We start from the raw sequence: 17,207 nt of genomic DNA on the forward strand, positions 1-17,207 counted from the left end.
AGAAGCTTTTCCATGAACTGATTGGATCTCCATAAAGTTTTGGAATGTTTGGGCCTTGGAATATTTGATTACTGTGCAACTGTTGCAATTGATTACCATAAGTAACCCAAAATAAGAAAAGAAATGAAACAATTCTATTTAAATAGAATTGGTTATTGGGGCTTTTTTGTTTTTGTTTTTTATCCCCTACTTAATCAGGAAGAGGGGCAGAGTCTTATGAGGGCCTTCAGAAGGGTAATTTGTCTTTTTTATGCTTTCGGTTTCCATCTCTGGAGATCTTCCAAAGTTCCTGCCTTTCTGTTTACCTACATAGTGAGTGAATGTAGGCAATTACATTATGGTGACTATTTTGTTTAGGAAAGCTTACCATGATGCAAACAAAATGCTCTCAAAATTTATATGAAGAGAAAGACATTACAATAAAGTGTTGAGATGAAATCTGTAGCAATTTGTTTTGTGTGGAGTTGCCTGCATTTCCCTTTGACTTTTTTGTAACGTTTCATGTAAATGTTGAAACATTGGTGCCATAGCATCTTTAATGCATCCTTCATAAAGCTACTGAAAGTATAAATTTGTCTCTCCTAGATGTCAAGACACTTCTTTCAGGATTTTATGTTGTTGAGTGCAAGAGGAATATTCTCCATGTTAACGTTCTTGAAAAATGCAATTAGTCCGGAATTTCTTTTGGGGGCTGATGTTGTGCTCATTTGTCAAGTAACAAGTCATAGGTCAGATACAGGGCTTGGTCGTATAGAATTTCAGGGATGTAGGAATTATTGTTAAAAGATTGGGTTTTGGCTTTCTTCAGATTAATATATTGTCTACATCTGCTGGCAAGGTGAAGATTTCCCCTGTAGGCTGCACAGATGCACATCTCAAAGAAGCAAAATTAATGCAGAATGCTTCTCTTTAAACATCAGATTTTTATTTAAAATTAGTAGGTGCTAGCTGCCTGTGGGGTTGTGGAGTGTGCCCGCTGCTATAGAATGCTTTTCCTGCTTTGTTTCCTGCGTTGCAGCCTGCGCTTAGCTCTCCTGAACGAAGCGAAAGAGGTGCGAGCAGCAGGATTGCGAGCCCTCCGGTATCTCATCCGAGACTCCGGCATTCTCCAGAAGGTGCTAAAGCTCAAAGTGGATTACTTGATAGCCAGGTATTTTCTCTTTCWTTACAATCCTTGGTGTAAATCTCTTTTTTTAATCAGGGTTCAAAGAGGTTAGGAAAGATATATTCATGTCTGTTTATGTTTTTGATATGTAGCTTTGTAAAAGACTGTTTTATTCGATATTGAAGGTTTTCTTCAGCTTCTTTCTTTAAAAGTAGCGGAATAATACATCACATCGGCTAATGCAGATAAAATGCTGTATGAATGTACAATATGCTATGAGGAAACGGAAACAAAATTCGAGGGACTGAAATTTAAGCTAATTTTGAACTGTAAATGGTACTAATCGCATTGATCTGTGGCAATGTTAGGAGATCAAAACCTTTAAAATGTTTATGTCTTACCTTGTGTTATGGCATTTCTTCTGATTTTCTGTATTGCTGTGGTGCTTAGGAGCTTGTTGTACAAAGACAAGGGTAAAAATAGTTCATGGCCAAGAATTCATCATCTAACTATATCCTATGACACAACAGAAAATACCAGAGGGCAAACTAACAATGAGATAATAAGATCAGCATGATGAAGACATCTAACTATTATAATCTCTACAGCTTGTTTTGTTAAAATCTTGTTSAATTTAATGTACTGAGGTATGCATGTGTCTGTATATACAGATACATATATATATATTGAATACTGTGTAAGTAGTATATATATTTTATAGTATATGCTTGTATATAGAGATAATTAAAAGTGCACACTAAAATTGAGTGGGTGTATACATGCCTGAGTGTATATACAAACATGCTGTATGTACTATATCTAAAATATATGTATATACTTGCTTTTAATTTTGTTGGGGATAATGAGATTTTTCTGATGTGAGGAGACGCGCAACAAATATAAGTGTTTTGATTCCCATTTGAAATGGCAAAGGGCAACTAGCTCATATTTGCTGTTGAAGCCTTTCTGCCTCATCATTATATATTTTAGAACATTGTGATTGATGACTGAAATACTAAATATGCTTGCTAAATGGCAGAATTCTAAAATATTTTATCAAAATATATTTTTTAATGTTTATCCATTTGTGTACATATAAACAGTGAGATGTTAACAGTTATGGTGAAAGCTGTTTTTAAAAAAATAAAACACATTCTTGTTTCAGGTGCATTGATATACAGCAGAGCAATGAAGTAGAAAGAACACAAGCACTTCGATTAGTCAGAAAGGTGAGCTTTACCAGTACATGATCTTATATATGGCAGGCAGCTGTGCTGACTTCAGACACTCTCCATAAGCAGTTCTTTCTCACAGTCTCTAATTCCTTACCTTAATTATCATATAAGAAGCAATTATAGCTGGTAATTCGAAGAAGAGCAGGAAGGGCAYTGCTGAGGCTTGTTGGGATTTTAGTGTTTCAGCACTGACAGTCTTGAGTGGGCTAGAGGGCTTCTGCTAAACTSTCTTCGATGAAGATAAAACCGAGCAAGATTTGTGAAGAAACTATTGAACGATGAGTGCTAGGATATAAGAATCACGCTATTAAGTTTATCTATTGAGCTTATTGTATGGTGTGTTTAAACATAAGTGACGTAAGGATGAGAGCTCTTCTATGATTTGAGAAATGAGGCAAATTTCCATTGCTGGAGTTCACTTGGTGCTGATGCTTTATCCATAGGTGCTAATGCTGTCTATTGTTCTTTCTCAGATTCACGGTCAGACTTGGCTGCTCTTTGCTAGTTATTGTTCTGTATTTTAACTTGGCCTGAGATGTTTGAAGCTGTTGTAGAGTCATTTTCAAGCCTATCTAGGACATCTTGGCATGCACAGATATTAAATCTATTCTTTCAGGCAATATGCTTTTTTACTCTGCCTTTGTACTGGACTTTGCTGTTCTTTTGCTTGCTTTTACTCTTCTACTGAACATATCGTAAAAATTACCAGAGACTCACATGAGATGTGAAGTGAATGGAATTTTTTTCCCCAGGAGCACTGTGTTTGATCTCAGTGATTTGCACATACATACGTGTGTGTGTGTGTGTGTGTGTGTGTAGGCTTAAAATATAGAAGTTTAAGATGCAATCCTTTTTCTTAAAAAAGGCACACCTGGTTTCTGACAGCAATATTGAGACAATATTCTTGATTGAAACAGCTGTTTACAAAAACAATATCGTGAGAAAGAAAAAGGAGTCACCACTTGTATCAGCATCATACATCTTTGAGGAAGTTGCATTTTAAAAATATTTCTAACTCTTCTTGTTTAAGAAGAGCTTCAGTGTAGGGCTAGGATAACTTTAATAAGAAACATGTTTATAATGAATTGGTTTTACTGAGGCCAGACATTTGTCCTCAGATTTCTGGCTTTTCTTGAGCTAAGACTTTTTTCTGGCTTCTTGAAACAGGGAGCAAGAGAAATACATTTTTGACCCCCCAAAATAATTCTGCAAGATCCACTAAGTGCTATTTTTTCCTCCATCGTTGTACAAGGATTCTCATTCTAGTACTCTTCATTGTGTACCCAAAGAATCATGAACTTGCTTCYCTTAAAAGAATGTCCCAGAAAAAGTTGCATTTCTACCTTCTTTCAAATCACATAATGAAACTCATTCAGTGCCTATCCAGGATTAAACAATACATGAAGAGAACCTGAATTTATGCGAATTAAGAAGTAACACTTTGAAGGAATTATAGATCCATCTGATGTCTCTTCTGATTGAAGCCGCTCCGCTCCTGTTGGAGAGTATTCTGTAGTTCCTCCAGCTCTACTTTGATGCTGAGRTTTGCATGGATCTATGATGCTTCTCAACTAGGATGCTTCCTAGTTCTCTTTGCTAACTAGGACACTTGTTTCTTCAAGAAAAACACCAAACAAAAACCCTTACCCACCACTCACCCTTTACTGGCCATCAGTAAAGGTAACACCTTTTTCACATCCTCTCTGGAGTTCATCAGTTAAGTAGATGTTGGCCCAGAGCAGTCAAACACTGGGAAGTTTCCCAGAGAATACTGGGACACGACTCCCAACAGGCACATTCTGTATCCTCACTTGATCTTTTGTAAGCCTTTTCCTGCCTACCTCCTGTCTCCACTCCTCTCCCTCAAGGTCACAGACTCAGTGGTTTGTGACCAGGATTCCTTAAAGATTATTGGGAGGTCTAGGAGAGGAGAAGGAATGCCAGATGGAATCATCAGACACAGCTCGTTGACTTATGCAGAAGGTACKGTACTGAGGAGATGCTGAAGAGCTGAGCTTCGTTTTAGCTGCATCTCAAAACTGTTGTTTTCTGTTCCAGAGTCTCAGTGTGGTTCTTGAACCTTTTTTTTTTTTCATTCCCTCCGTTTATTTTCTTCCTTTCCATATAGTAAAAAAACCCTAAAATGTAGTATGTGCATCCTGTTTTATGAATTCCAAGAAGAGATTTGATGATAAAATAATTAAAGAAAAAAAAACAGGTAGTCGAGGAAAAGAAAAATAACTTTAAACTTTTTAAATTAGGCCTTTTTTAAGCTTTCTATGCACATTTTTCCTTTGACTCTCTTCTGTGAGGCAGTATGTATAATATCACCTTTACACTTTACAATGTAGCCTTGAAAATACTGAATTTAAAAGACATTTCTTCATAATAATAATAAAAGTCATTCTGTTTTTTTAACTAATTCAAGAGGCACAAAGTTTTATTTTCAAAGCAGAAGTCAAGATAAGGCATAATAAACCCACCTTCTTCTTTCTTTTAGAAGTAAACTTTAAAGACTGCCTTTGTGGTTTCGTAGTCGGTTACATTTTTCRTCCTAACTGCTTATTAGTAGTCTTGTCTTGTTTGTCCTTGATGTTTAGAACTTTATTTACATATGTAAAGTGGAAGGAAAGGAAATGCAAAAGTGATATTTATTCTACTAAAATGCTTGGAATTTCACATTAAAAGAAAAAATCCTTTCCTCTTCCAAACCAAGGAAAAGCAAAACAAACTTAGGAGCTACATGTGTTCTCAAGCTGTTACAAGTTCTTGTGCACGTTCGTTTTGAGTAGAAGGCAAAGTTGCAGTTTTGCAGAGCAGATAAGTGCAGCCTTTCTCTTGCTAATTCTTGTTATTCTTTGCAGTAATAAAAATGAAATACTGTGTAGGTGGGGAGGAGTTTGGGTTTGCTTTAGTTTGCTTCAAGCTTCCTGTTTTGTGGGTGAAACATCATGTATGACAAGAAGTTTCTCAAAAACATGTCACAAAAATAACTTGTTAAAGCATTCGATGTATTTATGTAGTAATGGCTGATTTCTTCTCATTTTAACATTGTCTGAAAAGAAAGGGAAAAAAAGATTAGCCTCGTGGCTGAGCTGACATCTGCAAGGCATATAAAGGATCCCTAAATTAATGCAGAACAAAATATTGGAAAAATAACAGAGATAAGACTGCTGTTGTTAACAGTGAAATGGATTTTAAGGCTACTGATGGAGGCTTTCCGTGCTGTTTTTTTTTTTTTTTTAAAAAGATTCATTTTGGGTCTCTAGCACTTTTCGCAACTTTGATTCATTAATAGGAAAAAAAAAAAAGTGATTTGGTTGAGTGGCGTTTACCAAATTAAACAGTTCTCTTTTTAAGCACTCAGACTACAAGTCTATTTCCCCTTACTAATTTCATCTGTTCATGYTTATTATTGTCCCTGTTGCGTAGGAGAAAAGATATGAATATTTATGCAAAATATTAAAAATTTAAACAGGCAGCTAGTCGGCCTTTGCAGTCAGAGTCTCTTTCCCTTTCATATGCACAGGGYCTTGCTATTTAATCTAAATGTTACTTGTCTCAAGCCAGCAGCTGAGGATTTCCGTTGCACAGGGCAGCTTCACTAGTGTGAAGCAACATTGGCTGTTAATATCTGCTCTCGTGTTCTGCCTCAACCGTATTGCAAATTATCTTAACTTTTCAATTGAAGAATGCTTATTGATTTATTAATGGAAGCCAGCTTTGTTTTATCTTTGCTCTGCATCTGACGCATGCAAGGCTGTGGTTTCTGTGACATATCTTGGTAAGCTATCATGAARTTGGATTGTGCTGCCCTTCTAGGAAGATCAGATGCTGTGCGACTGGTTTTGGGTGCATTGCTGACACCTTCCAAATACTGCAGCAGCTTTTGTTGACTGTCCTTCCCTGTGTAGCCTGCAGCACAGTCTCCCCTCCTGTGCATAAGGAACTGTATGAAGAAAAAAGTCCACTCAACTATTAACTAGCCAGGAATAGGTCTTGAAGAATCAATGATGCAGTGTGAGTTTGCCTTCTGAAAGAGTTTCTTATCTACTGTTTGTCGTTCTCTGATGATAAATAAATTCTTGGAAATAYATCTGAAAAAGGTAGCAATGGTTCTTCCTGGAATAGGTATCCTTTTTATCCTTTCTCATTATGGTAAAATAAGACAAAACTAAAAACCTAAACCAAGAGGAAAACAGTAAATTCAAGACTTTTAAGAACAGAAGGAATGTTTTTGAAGATTTGTGTGATATAAAATACTGTTCTACATATTAACTTGTTTTATCTRGGAAACAGTATCAGTGATATATGTAGAGAAATATCATGAAGAAAGTTGACCTATTTATTTTTATTTTTTACATTTTTTGGCAGATGATCACTGTGAATGCTTCACTGTTCCCCAGTTCTATAACGAACTCTTTGATAGCAGTTGGAAACGATGGTCTTCAAGAAAGAGATCGCATGGTGCGAGCTTGTATAGCCATTATCTGTGAACTAGGTGAGATGTCTGGAAGCTAATTAAGAACATTTTTGACAGGATTGTTGTCAGTTTTCTAAGTTTTTCTTCTGCGTGTTCCCATTGAACAGCTTTATACAAATAATAAAGGGCATGTGGTCAGTAACTAATGAGGTGGTTGTTAAATGTTTTAATGTACATTTCCTAAATGTAATTACTAATAATACAGCAGAGGTGTTAGGGTATTTTATCTTTTCTTTATAAAGAGAAAATAAAGTAGTAGTTTATAAAAGGTAATGAATTGAGAATACCATACATGAAGKGCCGTTAAAGGTACGGAGAACTACTAAACACGTTTCTTTAAAATTTTTAAAATGGGTGGTACTGTGATTAGCCTATGGAAGTCACTATCTACATGTGTGTAAAGATGTGGATGGGTTTATGCTTAATGTGTATACTCCTATATGGTTACAGATTTTTAAGGTCAGTTTTGTGTTAGTGAGAAATGACTAACAAAAGTTCAAATTTTAAAGAAATATATTTCTTTTCCTTTTTTTCTTTTTTTTTAACCATTATAATTACTTTGATTCTGTCAGTCCAGTGAAGTACATTGTTGTGCTGAAATGCAGACTACTTTATAGCCACTTGGCCAGGAATTTACTAAGAAATGGTTGTACTGAATAATAACATTTTGGTTACAGACAAATATAATCCAGAATCTTGATTTAACATTAATTCGGTCAGTGCCAGTAAAAGCTTTATCTACATGTCAGCAGTGTTCAAGAAAAAAAGAAAGATACCTGTACTATATAGACTATGACTTCTACTCATTTTGTATTTGTTATAGTGGGCACCCTGGATTGTATTCTTTCCTATCATTCAGTGCAGTGACGTGTCTTCTTTTTTTCATCTGTTTYAGCACTTCAGAATCCCGAGGTAGTAGCTCTTCGAGGAGGTTTAAGCACCATCTTGAAAAATGTGATTGATTGTCAGCTAAGCCGAATAAATGAGGCTCTGATAACTACAGTTTTGCACCTCATTAATCATCCAAAGACCCGACAGTATGTGCGAGCAGATGTAGAATTAGAGGTGGGTGCCCTTTTTTTTTGTTTAGTGACAGAAATTAGCACGTTATGTTACTAATTAAAGTATTTAATTTTCACTTTGTGTTTCACCCTCTGTGTTAATATAAAATGTTTAAAATGCAAGAGTTTAGGCTAAGAGCATAATTATTTATAAAGCAGAAATAAATGACAGATTGGAGTGGGACGAGGAAGGGGCAAGACCCATTAACTGTATTGTYATGTGAAAGTAATGCATGTCTTTCTTTTATTTAGCGAATTTTAGCTCCTTACACAGATTTTCACTACAGGCATAACCCAGACACAGCAGAAGGACAACTCAAGTAAGTGTTAGTGCTCCTGTGCTCGTGCTACCAGTTATGTTCATGATATTGTACTRAAACGAGTGACAAAGTAAAAGCAATGAATTGGAATGAAACTTCTTAAAGCTGCATGTGATAGCAGCTCAGGATGTAACTTCCCAGTATATTGTTTAACTTCTAAAGTTAAAAACGGAACATACAGTTTCATCCTTTTTCTCTCTATTTTTTTTTTTTTAATTAAATTATCATTATTGCCATTATTTTTATTTTTACTTCAGACATGGGTTTCTTTAGATATCTCCAAGGGGGTTGCAGTAGGGCTGCTTCTGTGTTCAGGGGTTGGGTGGTGAGGCTCAGGTCAGTGGATCCTGAGGCACACTGTGCCTAGAAGCTGGTAGTGGGCAGACTTTGGGGCCTARCTGGTTGGGAAAACAGTAAATGTCTTGCAAGTGTCTTGCAAACAGTAAATCTTTAGCAAGGAAAAAAAGAATAGCAGCAATTTAGGCTGTATCAACAGCCTGATTTCCCTCTTAGCACTTACTAGACCTTATCTAGACCACTTTGTTTGGTTTTGGGCACCTTAACTCAAGAGAGATGTTTTGAAACAGGAACAACTTCAGCAAACAAGAAACAGCAAAGATAAGTTGGAGGAGGAGAAAAACAAAACATGTCTCAGGAGCACAGTCAAGCATTGGAACAGGTTGTCCAGAGAGGTTAGGTCTATGAAATGTCCAAGTATGAAGACTGCACAACTGTGTAAAACCTCGAGTAACCCTGTCCAGTGGTGTCATTGCGGACACCTGCATTGTGCAGGAGTTTGAGCGAAGAGACCTTCCTGAGGTCTGGTTTCTACGTGAATCCTCTGATTCTATCTTATCAAATGGCAGTTGCTGCTTAGGTCTAGGTAGCTGAAGCAAGGTCCAAAGCTTTTGGTCCCCCCTGAACTCACACTGTCCAGGGAAGCTTGGGTGATTCATCYGACCAGCTCAGGGTGTTTACTTTGTGATCCTCTTACAACAGAAACTGCAGAAAAAGTAACAATACCTAAAATGCTAATCTTTGGATGTGTGCCTACATACTATACATACATATAGGCACCTCAGCAGTGTTACATGCAATACAGGCACATTAAATTTTTTTCTTACTTTAGGTTTCATTTCCTGTCTAAAAATCTCAGTTAACTATTKCTGTGCTAGTAACACTTGTGGTAATGTAACTACATATTGTGGCATTTGTGTTTTTAATAACAGGGAGGACAGAGAAGCCCGGTTCCTAGCCAGTAAAATGGGAATAGTGGCAGCATTCCGCTCATGGGCAGGTAAGGTTTTAGTTTATTTAAGCATATAATCTGTCTCTCTATATCTGTCTTCTCAATTGTAGGAAGGTGCTGATAGACTGGCATTTTTTGATAGGAGAATACATAAATAGTTTGCCTTAACTGACTCTACTGTCAGCTTTGTCAATGTAGACTATTGCACTGTTATTATATTATATTGTATTATAACACAATAAGTGTTATTGAATGAACASTGTTTTATAATTATAAAGTTTTATATTAAATATATACCACTGATTAGAAAGGAGATGACATTAGAAAGGTGAAAAATGTTTGTAATTGTCATTTGTCATTTGTATTCGCATTCATTCTATGAAAATCAAATTTAACAATGTATCTCAAGCTTTTTTTTTGTGTGTGTGTGTGTGAAGGAATGTTATATATTTAATATTTTCTAGGTATTATYAGTTTGTGCAAGCCTGGGAATTCTGGGATTCAGTCTCTGATTGGGGTACTTTGCATACCAAATATGGAAATACGGGTAAGTGGTAAATATTTAATAATGAACTATGAATAATATTGCATATTTTAGTTACGTTCTTAAATTTTTAACCATCTAGTGGTTTAAACACTTGCTGTAYTTATAAGGCAACTAGCTTGAAGTTTACTTTCCCCCGCCATTGTAAATTTTGTCTGTTAATGACTTGCTTAATCAAGTCATTTGTTTTTTCTATATCTAGCACCTTATCTGTAAAATGAGWCTAAAAGCACATTCTGTGTGAAAGAGAAGAGAGGGAGAGGGGGAAAAGTGGCTATATATGAGACAGAAACATAKTAAAAAATTGATATATACTCAAATGTTAGGCCACTAAAATAGTTGATAAGCTGTCAAGAAAAGTAGTGTTATGTTTTTGGTTTTTCAGTCTGTTGCTTATTATTTTATGTAGACCTTGAGCTCATTCTGTAGAAATTCCACTGTGATTTAAGAGGAATTTAAAAAAGAATAAAAAAAAGGCACTATGAAGTTGATACTACCAGGAAAAAAGTTTAATAGCTTCCAGCATTTGTTCTTGGTTTTAAGTTTAGTTTCTCATTCGTACTTTGTATGGTGGCAATCTCGGACATCTCCGATCATAGAATCCTTAAGGTTGGAAGGGACCTGTAGAGATCATCTAGTCCAACCTCCCTGCACACGCAGGGTCACCTAGAGCATGTGGCACTGGATTGTGTCCAACCTGCAGGTATTTAGTGACTAAAAGCAGTAGTAGGAAAAGTCCATACGGAGACGGACCAGATCACAGGCACGTAAGTGAATTTCTGTTATGGCCCCAAGTCAAAGCAAGTACAAAGTAGCTGCAGTTATGATGAGTTTAAATCTGCAATGTGAGAAAAATGCTTCTTTCAAGTAACTGGCTAAATTAAAAAGTTGGTGGCAAAACATAAAAAGAAAAACAATCTGCCCACTCAGGAAATCTGCCAGTATCTTACTTCATAACCTGTGATAGACAAGATGATGAAACTATTTGTATTTCTAGTACACAACTATGCATTAGTTTGATTTTTATTTGCATATTAAGTAATGCTGAATGAATGATTGAATAATCATTAACATTTCTCAGGGTTTCCTAATGAAGTATAGAAGAGCAATCTGCACTTTCACTCTCATTCATGGTAGAAATTGTRTTTGGTCTGTCTGTATTTGATTGTGATAGCAGGATATAAGGCGGTAACATCCAAGATGCTGGTTTTGGATTTTCTTCTGTACTATTTTAATTAGAAAATCTGCAGAAAGCATGTGGATAGAGGAGATTCTGCTGAATGTAGAAAGAATTGAGGGTTTTGTTTTGAGCAGTGTTGAAAAATATCAGTAAGGAGAAATTATGCTTTAACTTAGTAACTTTTTCAATTGGTGTAATTCARGTACCTCAAATTTCTTTAACATTCATGGTGATTAATAAAGCACGCCTTGGAAGTAAGCAAGCTCCWTGCCTTCTCCTTTTTTCTCTAAACTCCTTTAGATTATGAAAATGGAAATCTCTGGAGATGAACATCTTGCTTGGATGCAGCCCTGTGCCCCCTGCTTTAGGTGACCCTGCCTGTGCRGGGGCGTTGGACTGGATGACCACTTGAGGTCCCATCCAACCTTAAGGATTCTGTGATTCTATGAAAATAAGTATATTGTAGCCTCCTCTCCTCCCAAAAGAAAAACCACAAAACAAATGCACTGATTTTAACAGTTTGTAGAAATGTGCACTTCAATATTCAATTTCTTAATAGTTTAATGGAAGAAGACAATTTTTATAAATCAAAAAAATCACTACTACTTTCTTCTTATCTTGTAGCGTGGTCTGCTTGAGGTTCTTTATGATATATTTCGCCTTCCTCTGCCAGTTGTTGCTGAAGAATTTATTGAGGCACTTCTCAGTGTAGGTAAGTATTTAGAATCAGTTCACAAAAGCATTCATCTAAGAGCACTTACTCTATGAGTGTTTCCTTCATACTGTAGATAATGCCAATATTAACTGCTTGATCACCTAGTTCTTCGGATGTTCTCAGGCCCTATTTCAAGTTCTTTGTCAACTATTGGGCATTGAAGATGCAACTACTGGAAGTCTGATTTTCTTCTGACATCCTCCCTGCATCAATTTTAAGTTTGATGTAGTAGGTGTAATGGAGTTTAATAAATGCAGAAGACTAATTACGTTGCAACAAAGTAGCCTGCTTTGATCATGAAGTATTAGATCTGTGTCACAAAAGAAAAAAAAATGGTTTCTATATGTTGTGTATGTGCTAGCTCTTTCTGCTCTGCTTCAGCACACTTAGCTTTCCTAAGGCAAACTTGCACCAGTTTCGTGTCTTTGTATTTAGCAAAGTCAGGCTTTTACTTTTAGAATTACTCCTTTGCAACCAAAAAACCGAATCCTCTCCCTTTGCTGCACAGTACAAAAACACGAGCTACAGGGGAGCAAGTCTTAGCCTTAGCTGTTCCAGGAATTCTGTAGAGTCTGGTTTTAAATGTCTRTGTCATAAGATTAATTATGAAAAAGCTTAATCATCTGTTTGCAGTCAAAATAAATCATTCTTTCTTGCAAACTTGCTATGTTACTTTGTAGAGATAAGCACTTTTTTTTTTTTTAAACAAGATGAATGTATGTATGAATTTGGCAATTTTATCTGGGTTGTCCTAATTTCAAAGTTAGCCTTGCTTTGCACAGGAGTGTGGATTAGATAACTTGCAGGGGTCCCTTTTGATGTAAATTTTTCTATGTTTTGAAATCGAGAATGGCGGTTATTGTTGATATAAGAGCTATTTCTGTAATGGTGACTCTTTAAAATGACACTATGAAATGCAGCTCATGCAGTGTGTTAATTATCATGCTCCATATTTTTTTAAATAGATCCAAGCAGATTTCAGGACTGTTGGAGACTTTCTGATGGCTTTGTAGCTGCTGAAGCTAAAACGATATTACCCCATCGAGCCAGGTCAAGGTGAGTATTTCATGAACAGCCTCCAAACTATTTTTTTKTGTGTTGATAAAATAATTATTCCCTTGCAGATACAATAGACACAATGTACTTCCTAAAATGTTTCCATACTTCTTCTCCTTAGGCCTGACCTCATGGATAATTATTTGGCTTTAGTGCTTTCAGCTTTTATTACCAATGGACTTCTAGAGGTAATTAATGACTTCTTATTTTTTCCCATAAAAATTAAAATAAGAGGATGTACATTAAATACTGTAATTTTTTTAACCTTTATTTTGAAGGGACTGGTTGAAGTGATTACCAGTAGTGATGACCATGTATCTGTTAGAGCAACTATCCTATTAGGAGAACTTTTGCATATGGTGAGTAGAGACTTTCTGCTTAGAATAAGTCGTATTAGTAGCTCCCTGTAAGTTGATGTTTCTGGTTATAGCCTTGAATGTATCTGTTGCAACCTGGGGCCATCCCCTTTCTATAAAAATAATATACTGTCTTGTTGTACATCATATGGCACTGCATATTTTAAAAATAGCATGATGCAGCTAGGAAGGCAGGACTGAAAGAGAGGGCTTCTGCCCCAGATGTGATCCCCAGCTCATCCTGGTGCTCATCCTTGCTTCAGAAGCTAGTTCTAGYTTTAATGTGGAGTCATGCAAAGCCACTGCTCCATTACTGTGTTTGGGAAAAGGAGGACTGTAGTTGCTTTTTGCTTTTATTTCAGTGTTAGCAGCCTTGTGGCAGGATGTTCATCTTTCTATTTAGAAGGATAGAATTTATTTATTTATTTATCTATCTTTTCTGGARCACTTTGTATTATTCATCCAGGCAGCTTCTGCTTGCTGGAACACTTTTTTTTAGCAGTGTTTTTGGCAGCTCCTACATAGCACAGGGGAGCCTGAGGTACCTCACTTCCAGCCTCTCCTCTCTTGCAGTGGATTTTCTTCTTCCTTTATGCAGCATCCAAACAACTCGTTATCTTTCCATTGTTTGAGGGTTTATTCTCATTTCAACAGTTGAAGATGAGAGGAGATCAGTAACATCGTTYCACTGTATTTGTCTTACTCTGATCTCTGTAGCCTGCTCAAAACAAATGAATGGAAACTACCTGCTCAAAGAGCAGAACTTGTGAGCAGAGCCCAAATTATTACGATATAGAGGTGCTTTTATTGTTTTCAAGCCCAGCAGTATATGAAAACGGCCGCCTTCAGCTTGTTGAGAATGTATTAGTGATGTATAAAGTGGCTACATGCCTTTCTTATGAATGGTGCTTTATCACATCCTTTCCTGAAGGCAAGAGTGGCTTGTACAGAAGAGTTCTGTGATTAGGTTGTCTTTTGCTTCGGGGATACATTTGTATGAGAGTTACTAGATGCACTGAGTTTKGGGTATGCTGCAAGCATGGTACGTCTCCTGTTTTATGAGGAGATCATTCCCTGGTGTGAGATAAGACTCTTTTTCAAAATTTTGAGCAAATATCTATACTTTAGTTAGTTTTAACAAAAGTGCATAATAAATATTTCTCTTTGTGCAAATATATTTGAAAGCTATAAATAATAACACAGTATTTTTCAAAACAAAACCAGTACATCAACTATTCACTTAGAAAGTTATGTGATTGAGTTCATCAGATAGTCACAAGAATATTATTTTTCTGTGCAGAATCATTGGTTGTTGAATGTATTAAATGAATATCATTGATTTAAATAATTACTTTTGTATTTTGTTATGCTTTTCAGTATTTAAAAGAATAATTGCAACCGAATACAATAAAAATTGTTTTTACTACTTTTATATTTGTTTTGTTTATTTACTACTACTTCACTTGGCAGTGTTGAAGAAATATGTACATGAGGCCCTTGGGGCAGTGGTTTAGTAGGGCTGGTGGTGATGGGATTGTGAATGGACTTGATGATCTTAAAGGTTTTTTCCAACCATTATGATTCTATGTTATTCCATACTATTACTTTAATAACAGCCAATGCATAAACTAGAATGCTGTCATACCAAGTCTGTGTCCTAAGATTCTTAAATTAGTTTCTGCTGTATTTTAGACTGATGAATTTGAGAAGTTAAAAATCTGATGTTTGATTATTGCTGTCATATTTATAGAGAAAGTGATTTTGATGTTGTGCGTTTTTGAAAGTTTTGCGAGAAGTATAGACACTTCAAATGTTTCTTACAGATAACTAAAAATGTTGTGATAAGTTACTGTACTTTTTTGGCTTGTTYGTTTTAGGCAAACACAATCCTTCCTCATTCCCACAGCCATCACCTGCACTGCTTACCGACGCTAATGAATATGGCAGCATCGTTTGACATCGTGAAAGAGAAAAGACTGTAAGAATGCTAAATTATACTTAGAGATTAAATATATACACCTCCTTCTCCCACCCCCAAGATGTGTATTTACCACAACTGGGCACAAATCTACATTACCTGTTTCTTGGTGGTTGAAACCACTGCTGTCTTCATTGCAGTAGGAATGTACATGGAAATGCTTTTTTGTCCTTTATTAAAGAAGTGCCGTTTCCAGTGCAAGATTCAAAAAATACATCATATTTACAGTAATGATTCTGAAATTCAGAAATCTAAAAATTTTTGGTGGTAGGTTTTGCAAGTTTTTTTTTCTGCTAGCACTGTTTTGCAAGTAGCCAATTCTGTCATTGTCCAATGTCTTTTTTTGTCATTTCCTATCTTTTCCTGGAATTTTTCTTCTGTGTTGTCCCTCAGTAAATCCTCAGTTTGGATTTGAAGAGCAGAAAATATAATACTGATACCCTTACTACTGTCTAGAAAAGAGAATTTACTTTCCCAAGCATAAGACTGAGAAGTATACCTGCATCAAAACCTATATCTAGAAAAGCCTTTTTTTCTTTTTTTTTTTTTTTTTCTTCCATCATTGCTTCTTGTTGGTTGATTCGTACTTGAGCTATGCCTGTTAAACTCAAGATTTAGCAAAGCTGTTATTTATTTGTGTAACAGTCATGCAATACTGCTTATAATATTTTTCTGTTAGACGAGCAAGTGCTGCACTCAATTGCTTAAAACGCTTCCATGAGATGAAGAAGAGAGGACCTAAACCTTACAGTCTCCATTTAGACCACATAATTCAGAAAGCAATCTCCACCCACCAAAAAAGGGATCAATACCGTGTGCAGAAAGACATCTTTATTTTAAAGGTATTACCATCAGTGAACACTACRTGAATAGTCGTATATGCAGTGACAGTACTGGAAAATAGTGCAAGGAAACTTACTGTGTATTTTCATGTTGATATTACAGGATACAGAAGAAGCCCTTGTAATGAATCTTCGAGACAGCCAGGTTCTTAATCATAAAGAGAATCTAGAGTGGAATTGGAATCTGATAGGGACCATATTGAAGGTGAGCAAGGAAAGTGCATGGTTCTAATTTTATGAAGCTGTTTAAAAATTATAGTGTTCATTTTGCATGTGAGCCCTATTAATAATACAGTGTTATACACCATAATCTGTTTTATTTCAGAAAATTACCATGTCATAGATTTAATTAGTGCTCTTACACTCTTTCATATGCAGCCCTAAATTACATACAAAAATACTCTAATTAAACCATCAGCTTCCTTAATAAGCTTACATTAAGCTTTATATACCACTTTGCATACAAACACATATATTTTATGAAGTGATATAATGGTTTTAAAGTTACATAATATGTTAGGCATAATATGCTAGTAAAGGCATCAAYATGTCTGTGTTCTTTGCATCACTTTTAGAGGACTATGTCTTTTTTGAGCAAGAGACACTTTCATAATCAAGATGATATAAAAATACATGAAATTTATTTCTATATGTATTTTCTCAAGGATTGATAAACTTGAGAAAGCAAGAATTTATTTAATATAAAGGACTATGACAATAATTTCTTGCTCTGCCAAATTTCACTTGTTCATAGACTTTTGGCAATATTGCTAGATTTACATTAAACAAAGATATTTCTGCTTTTGATTCTGCATTAAATACATTATCAAGAAACTATTTCTCAGGATCTCACAGCTAATCTGTGTAGTACTTTGTCAAAGGATGTTTTTTTCCTCCCCCTTTCGTGAAATTTAGAAACAGAAGAGCTGCTCAGTCARGCTGCCAGTTTCCCTCGTATCTAAGACATTCCTGCAGTACGTTTTCTAGTGACCTATCAAACAATTTTACATATCTCCAAATGAGACTTCCGTCTTTCAGAATGAGAAGTTATTGTGCTTTCTGGTTAAAGTCTAACCACTTCCG

The 17,207-nt window shown here is 35.8% G+C and overlaps 1 protein-coding gene across 1 annotated transcript in view; it reads left to right on the forward strand.

The window, feature by feature from the left end:
* Positions 1 to 17,207, forward strand: part of RICTOR (RPTOR independent companion of MTOR complex 2) — a 55,649-nt gene that overhangs the window by 13,504 nt on the left and 24,938 nt on the right. The window contains exons 3-16 of the mRNA XM_026037872.1: positions 1,019 to 1,150; positions 2,271 to 2,334; positions 6,715 to 6,841; positions 7,719 to 7,888; positions 8,137 to 8,204; positions 9,434 to 9,501; positions 9,918 to 10,000; positions 11,802 to 11,889; positions 12,858 to 12,948; positions 13,070 to 13,136; positions 13,227 to 13,307; positions 15,182 to 15,282; positions 15,962 to 16,124; positions 16,228 to 16,329. Of these exons, the coding sequence (XP_025893657.1) occupies positions 1,019 to 1,150; positions 2,271 to 2,334; positions 6,715 to 6,841; positions 7,719 to 7,888; positions 8,137 to 8,204; positions 9,434 to 9,501; positions 9,918 to 10,000; positions 11,802 to 11,889; positions 12,858 to 12,948; positions 13,070 to 13,136; positions 13,227 to 13,307; positions 15,182 to 15,282; positions 15,962 to 16,124; positions 16,228 to 16,329 (1,405 nt within the window). The remainder of the gene's footprint in view (positions 1 to 1,018; positions 1,151 to 2,270; positions 2,335 to 6,714; positions 6,842 to 7,718; positions 7,889 to 8,136; positions 8,205 to 9,433; positions 9,502 to 9,917; positions 10,001 to 11,801; positions 11,890 to 12,857; positions 12,949 to 13,069; positions 13,137 to 13,226; positions 13,308 to 15,181; positions 15,283 to 15,961; positions 16,125 to 16,227; positions 16,330 to 17,207) is intronic.

Source organism: Nothoprocta perdicaria, unplaced genomic scaffold, assembly GCF_003342845.1.
Source record: "Nothoprocta perdicaria isolate Ctin4 unplaced genomic scaffold, notPer1 scaffold_1, whole genome shotgun sequence".
NCBI lineage: Eukaryota > Metazoa > Chordata > Aves > Tinamiformes > Tinamidae > Nothoprocta > Nothoprocta perdicaria.